This window comes from Cuculus canorus, chromosome 3 (genome assembly GCF_017976375.1).
Source record: "Cuculus canorus isolate bCucCan1 chromosome 3, bCucCan1.pri, whole genome shotgun sequence".
Classification (NCBI taxonomy): Eukaryota; Metazoa; Chordata; class Aves; order Cuculiformes; family Cuculidae; genus Cuculus; species Cuculus canorus.
Window position 1 is genome coordinate 86,135,790 of NC_071403.1, and position 19,341 is coordinate 86,155,130.

A 19,341-nucleotide genomic window follows, 5' to 3' on the forward strand; every position below is an offset into this window, starting at 1 on the left:
GATGTCACTGGAGCTGTGGACACACCACAAGCTGGGAAAGCGTTTCCAGTTACAGCACTGCTCATTGTAGCAAAAAACAATTAAGCTGGCAGACAAAAATAGCTCTGTGATGCTACCAGCATGCCTGCACTCATCCCAACGCACTGCTGAGCATGGCACCACGGTTTGATTTGAGCTCTGTGCTGGGTAAGATGGGGGACACACAAATACAAGGCTGGCGAGAAGCCCATATGCAGGGGTGGAAGGGCCCCATCACCTCGGGATGTGGCTCCGCAGGAGAGTCAACAGGTTCTTCTACCATGTCCTTCTGCCAACATGCTGGTAAGCCTTAATCACCTATAGGAATGTAAATCCTTCCTACGAGGCCACATAAGCCATGACAAGGAGCTGCACCCAGCCAAGCCAGGTTGAGTCAAACCGAGCCGGGTTGGGTTGGGCTGAGCCCAGCTAAGCTGGGCAAGGCCAGGCTGGGGCAAGCTGGGTCTGACAGAGCTGAGATGCGCTAGGTCAGGCTGAATGGGAGCGGGGCTGGGTGAAACTGAACACCATCAGGGCAAGCTGAGGTGAGACCTGAACTAAGCTGAGCTGAGTCGGACCAAGCCAAAACAAGGCAGACCCAGCTAAGTCAAGCTGAACTGAGCCAGACTGAGCTGAACTAAGGTGAAGCCTGTCTGACCTGAGCTGGACCAACCCAAAGCAAGATGGACCTGGCCGAGTCAAGCCAGTCTGAGCCAGACCAAGCTGAACTGAGCTGAAGCAGAGCTGGACTGAGCCAAAGCGAGGCGGACCCAGCTGAACTGAGCCAGACTAACCTGAATCAAGACAGAGATGAGCTATATTGAGCCAAAGCAAGGCAGACCCAGCTGAGTCAAGCCAAGCCCAACTGATCTGAACCAGACTGATCTGAACTGAGCTGGAGCCGAGCCGCATTGAGCCAAAGCAAGGCGGACCCAGCCAAGTCAAGCTGAGCCGAGCAAGACTAACTGGAACTGGACTGATCTGAACCGATCTGAATCAAAGCTGACCACGTCAAATCAAGCCGAACTGGACTGGTCTTAACAGAACTGAACTGAGTTGGATTGAGCCAAAGCAAGGTGGAGTCAGCCACGTTGAGCCAAGCCAGACCAACCCAAACCGGACCGATATGAACTGTGCCAGATTAAGCTGAAGCAAGGCAGACCCAGCCAAGCTGAGCTGAGCCAAACCGGATCGACCCGATCCAAACCAAGTGGGAGCTGATCTGGGTCAAGCCAAGGCAAGGCAGAGTTGAGATGAGTTAAGCCAAGCCAGACCAAGCTGAACTGGACTGATACAGTGCCAGACTAAGCTGAAGCAAGGCAGACCCAGCCAAGACGAGCTGCGCCAAGCCAGACTAACCTGATCCAAACCAAGTGGGAGCTGATTTGGATCGAACCAAGGCAAGGTGGAGTCAGCTAAGACGAGCTAAGCCAGACCAACCCGATCTAGACTGATCCAAACCGTGGCAGACTGAGCTGAAGCAAGGCAGACCCAGTCAACATGAGCTGCACCAAGCTGGACTGACTAGAACTGGACCGATCCAAACTGAGTGGGATGTGATCCGGATTGAGTCAAAGTGTAAGGTAGAGTCCAGCCGAGTTGGACCAACCCAACCCGTTCCGGATTGAGGCACAGTGAGGGGAACCCAGCTGCTCCGGATAGAGGCACAGCAAGGGGAACCCGATCCGATCCGGATCGAGGCACAGCAAGGGGAACCCGATCCGGATCGAGGCACAACAAGGGGAACCCGATCCGGATCGAGGCACAGCAAGAGAAACCCGCTCCGGATCCAGGCACAGCGAGGGGAACCCGACCCGCTCCGAGTAGAAGCACAGCCAGGGAAACCCGACCCGCTCCGGATGGCGGCACCGCCAGGCGGCTCCCGCCGGGCCGAGGCGGGGCGGGGGGGCGGCCGCGCCCCGGTGGCTGCGCCGCGGGGTCCCGGTGGGCCGGGCCGGGGCGGGCGGCGCCGCGGCGGGGGAGGCGCCACGGGCAGGCGCGTCTCCTCCTTCTCCGCCGCCGCCGCGGCTCCCTCCCTCCCTCCTCCTCCTGCTCGTCCCGGCCGGGCCCGGCGGTGCCCTGTCCGCTGCCGGCGCCGCTCTCCCGCCGGGGCCGCCCCCCGCCCCGCCATGGCGTGAGCGCGGCCATGGGGCCGGCCCGGCGCCGCCGCCTCCCCCGCGCCTCGCCGCGCCCCCGCGGCGCGCTGACCGCCGCCCCCCGCCCTCCTCGGGCCGCCGCCGCCCCGCCGCGGCCCTAGCCCCGCACCCCCCGCCCCACGCCAGTCCCGTCCCGCCGCGGCGGCGCGGCCTCCCCCCGCCATGTGAAGCGCAGGAAAAGATGCGGAGGCGCAGCCCGGCCGCCCGCGGCGAGGGATGAGCCAAGACGGGGAGAAGATGACCGAGGAAGCCTACCCTGACGAGTGAGCGGGGCCGGCCGGGCGGGCGCGGGTCCCTTCACCCCCCTCCCCTGCCCGCCCGCGCGGCCGCCATTTCGCGCTGCCCCCCCCCCCGATTCCTTCAACCTCCCCCCCGCCCCGCACAGCGCGCGCTCATTTGCATACGGCCCTTTCATTCATAAAAACCCGCGGAGGCGCGAGGACAGCGGGGCGGGGGGGGCTGGAGGGGGCACACTCGCACTCCCCCCTCCCCATCACCCCCTTCGCCCCGTGTCTCCCAGACCAGCGCGGGGGGTTGGGGCGCTCGGCGGCGGGAGGGGGGCGGCCCCCAGCCCGGAGGCGGTTGGGGGGAGGGTGGAAGGGGGGGGTTGGGAAGCCGTAGCGGTGGCGATGCGGGGTGCCGGGGGGGACGGGAACGTCGCGGATCTCCGCCCCGGCCGCTGTTTTGTGAATAGGAGGGCGGCCGCCGCCGCCGTCACATGACGCCGCATTCATAAATCCGGTCACCGGCGGCCTCCCCATTCACACCGACCCCCCCCGGTCCTCATTCACCTCTTCCCGCTCCCCCGATCCCGATGCACCCCCACGCTTCTCTGCTCCCTATTCGCCCCCTTTCCGTTCCCCATTCACCCCCCACGCTTCCTTACTCACCCTGCACCATCTCCCTATCCTTGCTCCCCTTTCACCTCCTCCCTGCTCCCCTGCTGCCCGTTCACCACCACCCTATTCATCATCTCCCCTTTCCGCTCCCCTTTCACCCCCTTCCCGCTCCCCTGCTTCCCATTCACCACCAACCTTCCTGTTCCTCATTCACCTTTCCCGCTCTCCATTCACCACCACCACACGCACCCCATTCACCCTTCCTGCTCCCCGTTCACCACCACCCCTCCAATTAACCCCCATTTCCACTCTCTTGTTTCCCATTCACCACTACTCCTCCATTTATCCCCCCCCCCATTCAATGGCTGTAAATTGGAGAGGGGCAGATTTGTACTAGACATAAGGAAGAATTTCTTCACGATGAGAGTGGTGAGGCACTGGCACAGTTTGCCCAGGGAAGCTGTGGCTGCCCCATCCCTGGAGGTGTTCAAGGCCAGGTTGGATGGGGCCTTGGGCAGCCTGATCTAGTGGGAGGTGTCCCTGCCCATGGCAGGGGAGTTGGAACTGGATAATCTTTATGGTTCCTTGCAACCCAAACTATTCTATGATTCTATGATTCACCTCTCCTGCTCCCCATTCACTGCCACCACCCACACCCCTGTTCCCCATTCACCCTTTTCCCTGCTCCCCATTTACCCCCACGCCACCTACTCCTCATTCACCACCACCCCAGAGAGGGCTTCCCAAATGCTTGATGGGGCTCTTTTCCCTTTTTTCTCCCCCCAAAATAAAACTTAAATGGTATTGCAGTGGAATTACAGGAAAGGTTTTTACAAGCCGTGCTGGCCCAAGCGTTGTTCCTGGCTATCTCTCTCTGGGTTTTGACAGTCAAGAGAAATGAGTCACTTGCGTGCAGGACTGGTTCCGTGTGCGCTTTAAAATGACTTCTCTCAGGGCTTATAAAGCAGCATCAAAATTGTGCAACTTTTCGGCTCGGTTTTTTGGAGTCTGAAAAAAAATCATAATTGACAGCATGTGCTGTGCTTACATTGTTGTAACATCAAACTTATTTTAAGGCAGTTTACTGGAGAAATGTGAGCATTGGAGGAAATGGCTTCTGCCTGCAATGGGTGTGCTGAGAGGAATTGTTATTTTGGTACTTTTTAATGAAGAGACTATAAATACATGTTTGTATGTAGCTTCTGAAATTGTGGTTATTTTGAAGTTGGTATGGCTCTTCAAAAAAAGAAGGGTTGAGTTTCTCTTTCACGGATTGCCATGACCTAGCAGGCTGGAAAAATGCAGCCGACTTGTTTCCAATAAAAACCCGCCGGCTCTTGGTTTGGGTTTCTTGATTTCATTCCTCAGTTTTGCCAAGAGGAGGAGAGGTGAGTTCTTGTCTCTGAGTTTGAGAGCATAGGGGCAAACCTAACCTGACTCAGTGGACGAAAGCTGGTCCTTGCCAGCCTTCATCTTGCCGGAAGACCTTGTTCCAAAAGCGTTTTCCTGTAGGGCTCAGTGCAGAGCTGAGTGTCAGTGCAAAACAGCGAGCACTTGGCTTGTATGGTTGGAGTTGTTTTTTTTTTTTTTCCTTTAATTGTAGACTGCCATTTGTTTTGGAGTAAATTCTTCCTTCACGTGCCATTGCGCTGCCATGCCAAGGAAGGCTTCGACTAATGGGTTTCGTGTGCATCCTACCTGGACTGGGGAGGCATCCGGTCACGTCATGCCGCCTCTCCTAGGGACAGCTTAACCCAGCAAAGTTGTGCTTTCATTTCTGGAAGATGGGGAGTGCCTGTGCCCGTGGGGAGCTGGTATCCAGCCCACTTCCCAGGCCAGTGCTAGCTGTTTTCTTGGTAGCTGGATGTGTTGGCTTTCGAGGTAGATGATGCGCCATGGTCCATACCCCCATGAACATCCTGAGCGGCTGGTTTGGAGGCTGCAGTTGGGCTTGTTGCATTGCAGTACGATCCACGCCTTCACCTTGCAGGGCACAGTTAGGTGTTTTAGGTAAGCCGTGGTTTCCTCCCTAAGCTCTTCGCTTCCAGCGTTGCATTGATTGATAGCGTCGCTGAAGCTGGTGACTCATGGGTTGTTTTTCATTTCAGTGGTGGGTGAAGTGATTTCTTTTTTTTTTTTTCTTTTTTCAATATATATGGTGTTAAAAGAAATAAGGACAGGCTCTCCTGATAAGTTTTCTCAAGCTGTCAGAACAATGGTAGTATAGGGTGCTATTTGCCCTAGATATCTGGCTTTAATTTGCATAGCTATTCTCATTTCACAGAGTGCACTGTGAGCAAATGTTAACATGCAGATTACAAAAAAGAGACCACCGTTAGGATGCATTTTAAACTAGCCCTCTTCAAGTAAGTTATGGAGATTCCCCCCGCTGCCCCCATTTTTGTTCTTTTGTTTTAATTCCTAGGAAACAGCTCGATAAGATTTTGAGTTTTGACACAATTTATAAAATCGAGGAGGGGAAAAAATAGGGCTTAGGATGCTGGAAACTCATTGGTCCCTTCGTGACTGCACCATTTCAGATCGATACTTAGAGGTCAATTTGTCATTGCAAAGCAAGCGCCTCATTCTGCATCTCAGCCTTCAGTTCAGCTTCCCTCCTTGCCCCCCATCACTGCTGCAGTTCTCCTTTGCACGTTGTGGGGAGGGTACGCCTGGTAATAAATCAGAGGCACGAAGCTGGAGCACTGAGCGTGAGTGGTGGGAGAGTTTTGGGCAGTGCTGCCAGTACCCAGGAGAAGGGCAGGTGCCCGCTATGAGCAATGACCCTCTCCACAGCCGGCTGCTCCTGGGTGGGCTGCTGGCATCTTTCCACTTGTAAGTAGGAGGATGGAACCGAACCCTTAAAGCGATTTGGTTACGCCCAGAGGCTGCCGTCTGCTCGTTCCAATGCACTGTTCCAAGAAAGTCACAGGAAGTAATTAAATGGAAAAGGTCGGAGAACGAGGAAGTGTTGGTCTGCAGGCTTTTGCTGCTTGGGATGGAGCCGTGATGCCCTGCCCGAGCCAGGCAGTGGCTGCGTTCCCGGGGTCTCCCACCACTGGTGAACGCATACTTGATTTATTCCAGCAAGTAGGAGCATGCGTGCCAAGTGTTTGCAAGTGGGGCTGGGCCCCCAGAGGTTTTTAGGCTAAGTGGGATGTGTCTTCAGCAGTTTAGGGGGTTGCTGTGGAATTCTCTAGGACAGAAGTGTGCAGCGCGAGTTCACACTGATGCTCTGGAGTGATGCATTTTTCCCGGTCCAGGGAAAGAAATTAAACTTGACTCATGCTCATTTGTCCCAAAATCCCACTTCCCACCATTGCTGATCAGGGACTGGTGATGCTTGCTCTGAATGCCAACTTGATCAGTACTGCAGTTTGACCTTTATGCAAAAAAAAAAAAAAATCTCTTTTTTTCTCCTTTTCACCATGCATTTGCCCAAAACTGACGATTTTTCTGTAGCTGTCATAAGCGGCTGACTCAGCTAACCTTTTTTTGCTGCAAGCTTAAGCTGGGAAGGAAGGCATGGGACATGCTGTGTGTCATGACATTATTGCTCCCAAATAGGACAGGAAATGAAGGATTGCCAAAATATAACTGTTTATTTCTTGGCCTGAAAACATGCCTGTTTAAAATATGACATGTAAGTGGCTGCTTTGTTCAGTTACTGGGAGAAGTTGCTGTTTACAACGGAATAATAGCTCTGTTGGATGAGGGATGGAAAAAAGGGGGTTACCCTTTCTACTTCTGTCTTGTAAATGACTTGCAAAGGAGCTGTAGGTGGAAGACACGTGGAGGAGGTGTTCAGTTGGGCAACTGGAAGGGAGACCTGTGGGAAGAGCCACCACAGGCGGGAGGGAGCCGGACTGGAATTTCTCAGCACATTAGTCCATGCTACAGCCACAGGCAGCCCTCAGACAACCTTGATCCTGTACTGAAGAGGAGAAACTTGAGCAGCCCCACCTTTGGGCCGGAGAGTGAGTTTTTTCAGCAAGACTCCCTTCAGCAAGAAGTGTGGTGGGATGGTGGCAGTGGGAATGGTGTTAAAGCATAGCACGGATGCTGCACCAGCGGTGGGATCATCTTTGACCTGTTTTTGCAGCCTGTTTTTTATCTCACTGGGGCGCACCCTCGAGCCTGAGTTAAAAGGTAGGCTTTATCTGCCTGTTTAATTAAATCCTGAGGCTGCAAACAAAAGTACATTGTGCGGCAAGGGTTGCTCTTAACGTGGCCTCGGTTCACTGGTAGCTGGATTTAAACCACTAAATTGTTTCCTGTTGGCCACCAAACCGCAGGGAGATGATGGTAATTGTCCTCCTTCTGGACCAGGCTGGAAAACAGGAGCTGAGGACTGAGAGACAACTTAACTATTGGTTTCAATCCCTCCTTTTGCTTTCTTATACATTCTGGTATCCTTGAGGATTGGGTAGCACTCCCTGTAGCAGAATAAGAATAAACAGTCCTCCAGAGTTATCAAACCTGGGGAGATGTACTTGGAAAGTTTGAGTACAGACAGTTGGCTGCATCCTGACTCAAGCAGGGATGCAAGTTGATCCAGTCCATTGAATGGTGGTGCCGTGTTTCTGCAGAAGCTCAGATCTTGGGGCTCTTGGAGCAAACATGCACCTCGTGCTTTCTCTGTTGTTAGGACCAGCTGCAGCCATAGGAACTGCTCCCTTCAACTAAGTCATTGAAAAATGTGTTTTGTTTTATTTTTTCTCCCCCTCCTTTTTTTAACAGTAAAAGGATAATGCTTGCAAACAATGGGCAGGAGTGGAGGGGGCATAGAGATTGGAAAAACTAAAAGTACAGTGCTCTGGAGACTACTTTTTTTGATATATGCTGCTTTCTCAGTTTCACTTCTTGGTTTGTGCTCTTTTGTTTTGTTTCCTCTGCACTTTTGGGTTTTAGTGGGTTTTTTTTTTCCTTCTTGCTTATTTTATGACCATTCTTTCATGTGTTGCTTTTGTCTGGAATAGGGCTTCTGCCATCACTGCAACTCCTGCTACAAACCAAACCTTTCTCCCTAGCATTAGGAGAAGGTGGTCTCCTGTAACGTGCACCCAATGTAGCAGCCAGCATTTCACTCCAGAAGCTTCATGCAATGGACATAGGTGCTTCACCTTAAAAGTAGGCTGTGTTTTCTCAAAACCAGCATTACAAAGTGCGCTTCCAAGGCTATTAAAAGTCTTTCTGCCAACAGCTGGCAGGTTCTACCTGTTGCAGTAGGTCTAAGTGAGATTTAACTCAAATTATTATTTTTGTCTGCTTGCTCTGAGGCTCTTTGAGTAACTCTCTTCAACTTTGTTCCTTGCAACTCACTTCTAAGACTGTGTTTTGGGTTGTTTTATGTTTTTCCCCTTCCCCTTTGTTCTCACTCCTATGTGTGCTGTAATCAAAGGAGAGATCTTGAGTCTATCAGCTGAGCCCAATAGCTGATGGCTATCCCAGCTAGGAAGGAAACTTCTTACTGGCAGGCATGGGGAAGAAAGGTCACAGGGCTTTCTAACAAAATTACTTGATTTTACCATCCGTGATATTTTCAAAAGTGAGATTGCGGAGTTGTTCACCTCCGTGAAATGCTTGGACTTTGACAGCAGCGGCTAGCAAGGATAGAAGTGTTTAATGGACTGAGGACTTGCCATAGTGGTGGAGCTCATTCCTTGTTAGCTAGCGCTTTTTGTATGAGGTGCTAGAGAAACTAGGCAACGTGCAAGCCAAAAATAGCATCTTCTATGTAGTTCAGGAACAATTAAATGTTTTTTTTTGTTTGCATGTGTATTAAGTGGCATTTCAGAAGTAGCATTAGGACTTGTTACCTATGTACATCTCTAAGAACAAAAGTGTGTGTCACTTATTGAGAGCAACCACCTCTCCCCTTTTTCAAAAGAAAAATTGAGTTGGTTGCTGTTACACCTCTTCTGTTGTTCTTTGTGAGACTCGTGTTGATGGCGCTGGGAGATGTGTTGTAAAACCTGATAGTGTCTTTTGATCTAATGTATGGGAAACATGTCTGTCTGCTTGTAAGGACCTGTGCGGCTGTGCAGGGACAGGAGCATGTTCTGCACATGCACTCAAATCTGGAGTAGGTCTGGAAATGCTTATGTTAATCTTTTACACTGTATTATAGGTTCGTCCTGTTGGGATAGTCTCATTACTTCTTTTTCGTTTTTTTTTTTCCTGGTGAAAAGTGCTTTTGAAGGCAAGGCAGCTTCCCTCCCTGCACTGTGTATTAAAATGTTTAGCCTGTTCACAGAGTAGTTAGGAGTGAGATTAGTTTCCTTTGCAATATCTGAAATCCACTGAAGGTGTTTGCACAGCAGTCGGTTTCAAAACACTGTGGGAAATCACAAAGCTCCTTCTCTAAACACTGGAGCCTGTTGCAGCATCATCGTCTCGCCTGCCAGCTCCTTCCTCATCCTCCCCTCACCTGGGGAAAGACAGCCTTTCTTAAATGATGTGGTTTTATCTGAATTAAGTCCATACTTAGGATTAGTTGATGCCACTATCGGCAGTTAGCATCTGAGTTAAAGCGCATCTGTGTAATACTTTTTTCTTTTGGACGGTGTAGACCGTTTATGCCTTTTATTTATTTATTAATTCACCTACTGGGGGTGGAAAGCGTTTTTCAGGGAGAGAATATGAGGTGAAAGAAGACCCTCCCATATCCTTGTGTAGATCTCTTTCCAGGTGAGGGGTTCGTCCCTTCAAATGCTCAGCATTTTGCCACCAAAATGACTCCTCACCCTTAGCACCTTGAGCAGGTCTCCACGGTGAGGTAGATGCTATCCAAAACGATATCCATTGTACTCGCTCCCCTCTGTCACACGCTTGCACTTGCTGAAAACCAAGAGCTTTGCTCACCTTCCCTCATTGCATTTCTGACGTGCCCAAACACGTGCCTGCTTTTTTTTTTTTTTTTATTTTTTTTTTTTTTTTAAGTGCCGGGAAAGCAAGCTGGCTGTTTACATGCTTTTGTGTGTAGAAAGGTATGCCCCCAAGCTGATACAACTTTACTACTGCTTCAAGTTGCAGCATCCAGGAAAGCGTGTCCTTTTGCCTTGGGCTGGGATGAAATGAGGCGGAGGGGGATGAGTAGCTGGGTTGGTGCTCTGGTAGCAAGCAACAGCCGGGCAGTTCATCGCATACGTCCTTCTTCCCCTGCAGGATCTGAAACAACTCTCTGTGGGAATGACTCTGACCCTAAGCTTAACCCTAGGTGTGATCCTAACTCTAATGGTTCCCAGTAGAGAATTGTCTCTGTGGAGAGCAGGCCCTGGAGAGCTGGCCATGGAGAGTTGAGTTGTCCCTTCTTCCCCTGCAGCCCATCATTCTGCCTCTGGGCTGGGGTGACAGGGAGGGTACCACTGGAACAGTTGTTCTTGGGGTCTTTAGAAGATCTCTGAGGGGTGAGAAGAAAAAAGTATCCAGGTGTTAATGCTGGTTGCCTTTAATGAGTTGCTGTAAGGCATCAGCAGAGCTGGTGGGTAGACTTGACACCTGCTGCAGGGCTTCTGGGTCTGGGGTTGCGGGTTATTTCCACACAGTCTGGTTCTTAAAAATTGTGTTGAGATCTAAAAGTATTGCTTGGTCTAATTCAAAGCACGCTTGGTTTTTTTCAGCTGTTTAACTTAGTTTTTGTTCAATAGCATGATTCCTTGGAGCTTTGCATGTCTCCACCGTTCATCTGTACTGCGTGAGTGGAGGAGCAAGAGCAGAAGTCTAGTGGCGGGATAGGGAGCAGAGTGCCTGATTTTGCCTAAGACACCTGATGCCGTGGGACTTCATGGTACCAGCAAGCTGAGAAGTCCACCCTCTCTGCTGCCTGGTTGGCTGCTGAAGAGCTGTGTGGGAGACCACATTGCTGAAAGTGGATAGCCCCTGCCTTCGACCATCTTCTCCATGGTGTTGACAATACAGCGACGCTGTTTGGTCACATTTCTCCTAAAGCCCAAGATCCCAGATTCCTTAGCACCAGGGTTTTATTGTTCTTATTTTTACTTTTTTAGATTTTATGAAAGCCCCCAGTGCCTCGGTGGGGATGGAGAGTCAGGGTTTGGCTACCCAGTTACCCTGCAGCATAAATCCCTGGGTTTCAGAGATTGTTACACTCTGTTTTTAAAGTGTGCACAAACAAATTACAAAAAAGCTGCTGATACTTCAGCAGAGCATGCTTGTGCTTTTTTTTTTTTTTTTTTTAAGTGCTGGTGGAATGATAGCAAAAACTTTGACTGGAGACGTATAGTGCTGCCAACATAATTCATCCTTGACTGAAACTTGGCATGGGAGGTGTTAAGCTGGTTGCGGCCCATCATTGGTTTTACATGTTGTTACTGGATGTATGCAGTTTGGTGGCTGTGAAGATAGAAAGGTTGGGAAATTGTACTGAGTTTTGTAAAATAGTAATTGCAGGACTTGTGTTGCTGGAGTGACCTCGTGCTTTTAAGAAGATATCTGATGTTTAGTTTAACTAGAGGTAAAATGTAGCGCAGAGCTTGTTTTCTGTGTTTAAAAACAAGAATGTAAGGCTGCAGTGCAACTAAACCACTAGAGCTGCTTAAGAGAAAAATTTTGCTGATATAAATTTTGTTTCTTTTTTCCCCGCAAGTAAGTAGTATTTTGGTATTGTAATACTACATGAGAGTCCAGATGTTGAATGGCTGGGAAGTTACTAAGCAATGCTGAAGATGAGCTTCGGTTTGTTCTTCAAAGGAAGTGAGATGCAGTTAGCTAGCTTGCTTTAAAAAAGTAGAACAAAAAACCAAAACATAACAAAACAAAAACTTAAACAAGGAAAGCTAGGAGGAGGGAGAAAAAAAAGCAGGCTAAATGTGTTTTAAAGTTGCAGTCCTAAATCAAAACAGCATTATGGATTACATCAACAAGGAGAACTTGCAGATTTTTCCAGGAAAAACACCTCAACAAGAACTGTAATTTTTTGTGTATCTTGTCCACCTTAGTGATTTGGAGCTTATCCTGCTGAACTGTGGAACTGCTTGTGAAGCATCTGCAGCCTCTGTACTTCCAAGATGCTGGGTATAAATATTGTGAACAGGCAGGCTGGTGTGGAGAGGAGCTGGAGGTACATGGAGAGCGCCGTCTCACAAGTGCAGTCAGGAAGTTCTAGAAATACCCTTTATAAACACTGCATCCTACAGGAAGAACCTTAAAGCCCAAATAAACCATTTCCCCTTATGTCTATGTATACATAAACTCTACTGGTTTGGAAGATCTTATCAGGCCAGTGATGTGCCTTTTTACAGTAGTTCCTAAAACAAGTTACATGATAAATATCAACTTTTTTTGTGCTGTTTATCAAGTCCATCTGTGCTTTTGTCAGTTATTAAAAAGTCCGAGTCTCCCTTGCCCTTACCAAGAATTCATAAAACTTCGCAGGTCGGTTCATCTGGATAAGTGACTAGTGGTGGTTAAAACCCTTCTAAACATGGAGGTGCATGGCTTGGGTGCAGATGGGAGCAGGAGAGTGGGTGATAAAATGATGTGTGGGTGGGACAGGAGGTTTTCTGCCACCTAAAAACTAGCTTGTACATATGTGGTATGTGTAGAAATTATTAACAGACAGCAGATAAAGTGGAGACAGAAATAGGCTTGGTTTGGGTTTTTTTTAATGCACTGGAATGAACTCCAAGAGAGTTTGTTGGTCCTGGAACTGTCCTCACTGTCTTGCATGATGCTGGGCTGGATGATGTTAAAATAGATGTGCTTGTGGTACAATGATTTTTTTACCCAGCTTCTCTCCTGTGTACTTTTTTGCACATTAAAAATCTTCTTCCTTCTCTACTAGTTTTACTATTAGGTCCCAGAAATGCTTGTGTACCTAGAGGCCAAGATCTAGCTGGAGTCTCCCAGTTTTTGGGTGTGGAACTAGTGATTGGTGTGCCTGTTGACCTCAGCTGTGCTGATCCTGTCTGAGCAGGCAGTTAAGGAGCCCTTCAAAATCACAGCCTGTAAATGAAAATAATTGTGGCTTAGCAAAGTCTGCACCAGCCACTCGTTTGGTTTGGTTCTGCATGCACATCTTTAAACAAGATCCCTGAAATAAATTTCCAGGATGTGCAGAAAAGCCCCTCTCCTACCCAAACCCCCAGAAGCAACAAGAAAGGCTGTTCACTAGAGTTAAGGCACATGAATTATTTTAGAAATGGTGATAAATTGAAACACAATAAAGCTGCATCTGAGGCATTTTTATCTTGGATGTGAGGGTTTGACGATGGAGCACTGAAATTCTTCTGCAGTTAGTGCCTTTGCACCTGTGTACCTCTATTTTCTTGTTCAGGAAGGCTCTGGGTAAATTGTAAACCAGGTTAATTTGTTGATATAATTCACTGTTCTGTGCAAAATTCATTAAAAAGTACTTCTAGCAGCTTTTTTGCTGATAAGGGTGTTTGGGTAGGTTTTTTTCCTCTCTCCTTCCCTTTACTATATCTCTAAGGAAATGTGGGCTACCATTATCAGAGTATTAGTGGAATAGCTTCCCCAACCTTTCATAAGGTCGAATAAAAAAACAAACACTCCTCCTTATGGTAAGGAAGGGTTGGGGAAAGAAGGGTGTTTGTGTACACTTTCCCATTCATGTTTTAAAAAGAAAATATATAAACTTCTGGAGTCAGTGCCATGGAGCTTGTGTGATTATAGAGCTGAGAGTCAGAAGCTTAACTTGCTTTCTCAGTGCTGGTTTAAAGAAACAAAACCAAAGAGGAATAGCAGTGAGCCGGAGAATACTTACTGCTTTGGTTTTGCCTCTGTTAGACAAAATTCACTCTGATTTCTGCAGTGTTTCAAGTAATAAAATCACTGGGTGCTTTTGCAAATCACTTCTCTTTGCATTACGAATGTCTAAGGTTTGTGTGTTGACTTGAGGAAAAATGATAGAGAGGAAAATGTCCTTTGTGCTAGCACTTCAGTTTTGAGATTTCAGTGAAGAACATATCTTTGTGCAAATTTTGTGTTGAGAAAGAACAGTTGCATGTTACTAGCTTATCGCCTTCTTCTGCTGATTCTCTGCTGCAGGAATAGGAGGAATATTTTTTCACAAGTTCATTTAGCAAGTTGTAGTTCTACAGGGGTCTAGTGCTGTTCTGCAAACACTCAGCTGCAAGCCAGGTAGCTAAACCTAGTTCTTTCCCTGTACATATTTTCATAAGGAGAAGTTTGCTCCGATTTATACGCTTGGGGTACACATGGTAGAGGTGGGACTAGAAATATGTTTCGCCAGTTGTACCTTCTCTAGATGATCATCCCACTTGGGTTACCGGTAGCGAGCCCTGGCTACCTATTCATGGTGTAGACGTTGAAAGCAGCGTGGTGCCATGTTTGTCCAACAGTAAAGCAACCCCTGCCCTGAAGGCAAGGGTGAAAAAACCTGACTCCGTTGTAAGGGGCTATGACTCGTCATGTGTGGAACAGTTGGAGGAGGTATAACATGCTGTTAGTTGCAATTAATGCTGTAGCAGACTCATTCAGTGGACTTCCAGGGATCTAGCTGAAACCTGCTGCTGGGGGTTGCAGGAAACATGTCTGTGCTTGGAAGAGGCTGTCTCTTCAGATGGTTCATTTAAGGTGGCCTTCATCTGTGAGCTGAGAGCGTCAGAGTGAGATCCTTCACATCCTCTCTCATCTTTTTCTAAAAGTGACAGCCCAAATATTAGGATACACTAAAAATGTTTGGTAAAGAGCTACCAGCATTGCTTTTGAGTGCAGTTGGTACTGGATTTTCCACTGGATGTGGAAATAAACATCCCTGCGTGTAACTGGGGTGGTGGGAAGAGAACGGAAGGATGGAATGGCCAAGAAAGTTGTTGACTTAATTTTTCTGCTGACTCATCACCAGTTACTAATGGGTTTTGTACTGATTCATTTCAGTTTGTGATTTTATAAACTGCCATGATGTGAACTTGGGCCCTTTGGGTCACCCCTTCCTCCAGGTGGCATGGGAAGGTGGTGACTGTATTTTTCTTAGACCAGTGCAAATGAATCTTCATTATGTCTGCAGGCAGTGTCTTCCAGTGTTGGATGGTGTTGCGTCTTTCTTGGATTGTCATTTAGGGGCTTGTTTCTTATCGGGTACAGAGCACATGGGCTTTTTCTTACCTATTAAGGCTAGTATCGTGTCTTATTTTCTGGCTTCGGGCAGAGCACAGATGCCCAGCAGCATGGCAGGATAGAGGGGTTCATTGTCTTCAACCCCAGCTGCTAGTACAGGCATATGCTCGTTGCCTTGCACACTTAATGTCACCCAGATGGGTGATACCATCAGTCACAGCTTCAGGTGACTCGATTGCTATGACAGCAGCTTAATGCATTTGCTTGGCAGCACTGAATTGCTGTAATGTTTGAATAGGACAGCCCAATACTGCTTTCTCCGTGAAGCAATGAGGAGCACCAGGTCACACTGAGCCCCTATTTGCAGAAAAGCTCAAGAGAGCGGTGCATTGGGTTTAGCTCGTTCTTTAATTGAAAGGTGCTCCCAACAACTAATACCCAACAGCTTTTTTAAGCTGTCATTTCCTTAGGTGGAAGGAATAAATGCTTGGCTCCTTTCTTCTACTTCTACATAAGACTTTCGTCAGCAAGAAACTTCTGCTACTCCCTGAACTTGTGAGTAAAACCAGCTCCTCTGGACAAAAAAGGGAAACTCCTTGAGAGCACTCTCCAGCGTCAAAATGCACCGTACAAAAGCACGTTTGTACATTTTGTTACATGAAGAAATTCCTGGCCGTACCCAGCCTTAGGTAAATAGCCAGGGAGAGGCGACTGAAGCATGATGGATGTCTGTGGTTGGCGAGAAAAGGCGCACAGCATGGAAGTCCACAGTGCAAAGCAAACAAAGAGAACCGTGCCGTGTTTTACAGAAGTGGTGGTGTTAAGAGAAAACTATCTGTTGCCTAAAGTTGTGCTCAGGGTCTCCTGCAGCAAGTGCTAGAAAATGAGACAATGTTTTCTTCAGTCCATGGGTAAACTTTCTTGTTATGTCATGCATTTCAACACACTTGAAATAATACATTGGAGTGTTTGGCTAATTTGACTTCTAGTCTCAAATTCTGTACAGAAAACACCTTCAGAAGTTTAACATCCTTTTCTATGTGGTGCATCATATAAGGTCCAGGAAAGTCCTATGTATAGATTGCCTGAGCTGCCCTTGCAGCTCTCTAGGTTGGTGGCATGCAGAAAACCAAGCAGGGTTTTCCTTGGATGACTCCAATAGGAATGTGCATGGTATGGGCATCTCTTGATGTATAAGTCGTAAAGGGGATTTACAAATTCTATTGATAGCAAAGTTAAATTTTCAAAACCCAGAGAAAACTCAAGTTTGGAGAGATAGGAAAATGTGGATCATTGGAAGATGCTGTGTTGCAGGGAATGTGAATGCTGCTGTGCAAGAGTTTCTTTGCTCAGTTGAATAAAAGAAGTTGAAAAGGTTGCACATGTTCATAGCTTCTGCACGTTCTTACTATTTTATATTTAACTACTTCTGAAAACTGTAGACCTGAAGTATGCGTAAGGAAATACTTAAAACGCTACAATCCAGTCTCTGTATATTTGTTTTGTTCTAGAACATTTCAAATAAAGGAACTTTTTTTCAGGAATGTGGCTTTTTCCTTCACGATCTAATTAAAATGTTAAATGTGCCAACCTGTTTTGTGCTTAAGGAGTTATTTGCTTCTGTATGTGGCAACTTCCCTCTGCAGGATAGCCTTAATTTTGTCAAGTGTATCTTGTTGTAAAGGTCAGGTGGTTCCTGTCTTCCCTGTGATCAAATGTGCGAAGGCAGACGTGGAAAAATCTTGCTGAGATTGGTCTTTGTGGTTTTTCATACAAAAACACATCACGACCTGCCACAGGGATATGTAAGCTTGCAGGAACTTTGTTTATGTAAGAAGATATTTCCCATGTGTTTGGTGACCAGGAGGTAGCTTGAAGATACAGTCTCTGCCCAAATGTGGCTAGCAGCCTTTTGTAAGGCTGTGCCTTGAGCTGGACTGCTCAAGGATGAGGCTTGTGATGGGCTGCCTCAGTGTGTTGGTGCAGATATGCTTGGTGGCTTCAAAGGTTTGGTGACTTTCTTCCTGTGTTGCATAAGTGCAACTTAAGGGGCACCCTTGGTTTACATTGTCTATGGCTGTAGCTCTAATTCTGTGAACGCTTTTTGCTGCTTAGTGCTCTGTGTGTTATGAATCATGCATAAATTAGTCTGCCCATGTCATGGAGCAGGATTGTGGTAGAGTGGATTTTTATTTTATTTCTTTAGCTAGGCAGTGTGCTGGACATGCTCTTCCTGAAATCAAACCCCACCTCAAGTTGCTCTCCCACCTTTCGACTTCCCATAAGGATGAGAGACATGCAGAGTGCACTTGGACTTCCACGATGGATGAGAGACATGCAGAGCACACAATAGGTTGATGCGATGTTTCAGTTAACTATTAAATTCTTTAGCCTGGGATAACACCTAATTAAGCTTGAAGAACATGCTTGCCTCAGGTGAAGAGAAAGCCTGCCTGAACAAGCACTGGGACACCAAGCAAAAATTATTCCATATCAAAGGAAAGCTTAACTTTAGCCTCACAAATTTACAAGGGGTGTAGCACCTTCAGCAGCCCGTGGATGTGGGTTCTTGCATTGCCAGATATTAGCAGATTAAAGTTAATAAAATATGCTATTTGGAAACAGCATGAGCACTGCTGGGCTGGTAGGAGCCATCTGTGCCCGTTTCACAGCAGTGTTTCAGGAAAGCAAGCGAGGAGCTGCTTTGAGTCCGCAATGCTGCTTTCTTGGCAAAGGGTCACAAGGAAGTCCCAAGCACTATGCAGTAGCAGGATTTTTTGAATAGTCCCCGTTCCATCCTCCATACTGGCAACAGCTGGTCATCATAGGCACGATGGGCATCTGGGGTCCCTGGCACCAGAGCACAGCCTTCCCTGTCACTACCTTGGTTGGCAGGAGAGTCCACGGTCTAGGTGACATGGAAATTTTTTAAGTTGCCTGATCTAGTATTATTATTACTGTTGTTGTTGTTATTAATAATCATAATTTCTGATTTCATTGGCATGCATCTCTGACTTGCTGAAGTCACCATGGACTTCAAACACTGATTGATGTATGGGATGAGACAAAAATGCCCCTCGCAGCCAGGACTGCACAAAGCCAGGTAGCTGTGAAATGCCCCAGAAGAAATGTCCAAGGCTTTCAGCATGTGATCCTTGGGCACAACAAGCTCTGTAACCAGGGTCATCAAAGCTTGGAAGACTGCTTCGGACAAGGCACTCTTCATTTTATTGTGCTTTTTTGTTAATTCAGGCTGTTTCTGTATGCTTTGACGAAAAGAACTTGAAGAGCCAATCTGTGACTTCTGAAAGTCTCTCTTGAGAAAAGGCAGATGCTGAAGAAAGAAATAGACTGTAGTATGTTGCTAATTGGCTCACACTGAATGGCAGGAGTCAGTTTGGTATTTTTGTGGATGTGTTGTCCCATTTTTGCTGGTGGCTCATTCCTTCATTGTTGGCTAGAACTGAAAAAGAAGGGGTGAAGCCAGAATCTGGGTGTTGTTTCAGGGTTGAAATGACATTTCTGGGTGTGAAGTGTGGGGAGCCTTGATGAGCACTGTATATGGGTGCAGCTTCTCACTGCTGCCTCAAATACTTAATTAGCCAAAGAGTGTGAATGTTAACAGCGCTCATGATAGTGATTTCCTAGAAGCTGATGCTCAAGGGCCCTGTCGGTGTCTGTTACTATTATTTCAGTTTCTGCTTGTAATTGATGTGAGTTGTTTAATTACCAATATCATCAGTTAATAGGAGGAGCTATGAGGTGGTGTAAAACACTGTTGTGTAAGCCCCTGGTATGCTAACACACATGGGAGACAAAATCAAAAATTAGAGAAGATTAACAGCTGCTCTACTTGGATGTGCAGCAATTCGGCAGGAATTCAATGCGTGATTGCTTGAAAAGGGAATGTATATTGGCATAAAGCAGGTTCCCATTGGCTAGCCTGGCTGGCTTAGGTGGGTTTTTGAGCACAGACCTTTGCTTCTCCCTCATCATTGGGGAGCATGTTGATGCGCTCTTCGCCACTGTAGCAGCATTGGCATTTCTCTAGGCAGGAATAGTTAGTGTGGACTGAAATTTTAAGTTGTTTCACAGTCAGATCTTTGCTTCTCTGATTTTACTGCAATTTAATTGACCATACTGTTGTTACAGTCTGGTGCCCTTCTAGTTTGTATGTAGAAAACCAGAAAACATGTGGCTTGATGTATTCTGTGTTACAGAAATAGCAGATACCTATATATTGTATCAAGTATTAAGCATTTATA

The 19,341-nt window shown here is 47.5% G+C and overlaps 1 protein-coding gene across 1 annotated transcript in view; it reads left to right on the forward strand.

Annotated features, from left to right (window-relative positions):
* Positions 1-2,233: 2,233 nt before the first annotated feature.
* The window catches only part of SPRED2 (sprouty related EVH1 domain containing 2), a 67,064-nt gene continuing 49,956 nt past the window's right edge, over positions 2,234-19,341 (forward strand). The window contains exon 1 of the mRNA XM_054063959.1: positions 2,234-2,437. Within this exon, the coding sequence (XP_053919934.1) occupies positions 2,391-2,437 (47 nt within the window). The 5' untranslated portion in view covers positions 2,234-2,390. The remainder of the gene's footprint in view (positions 2,438-19,341) is intronic.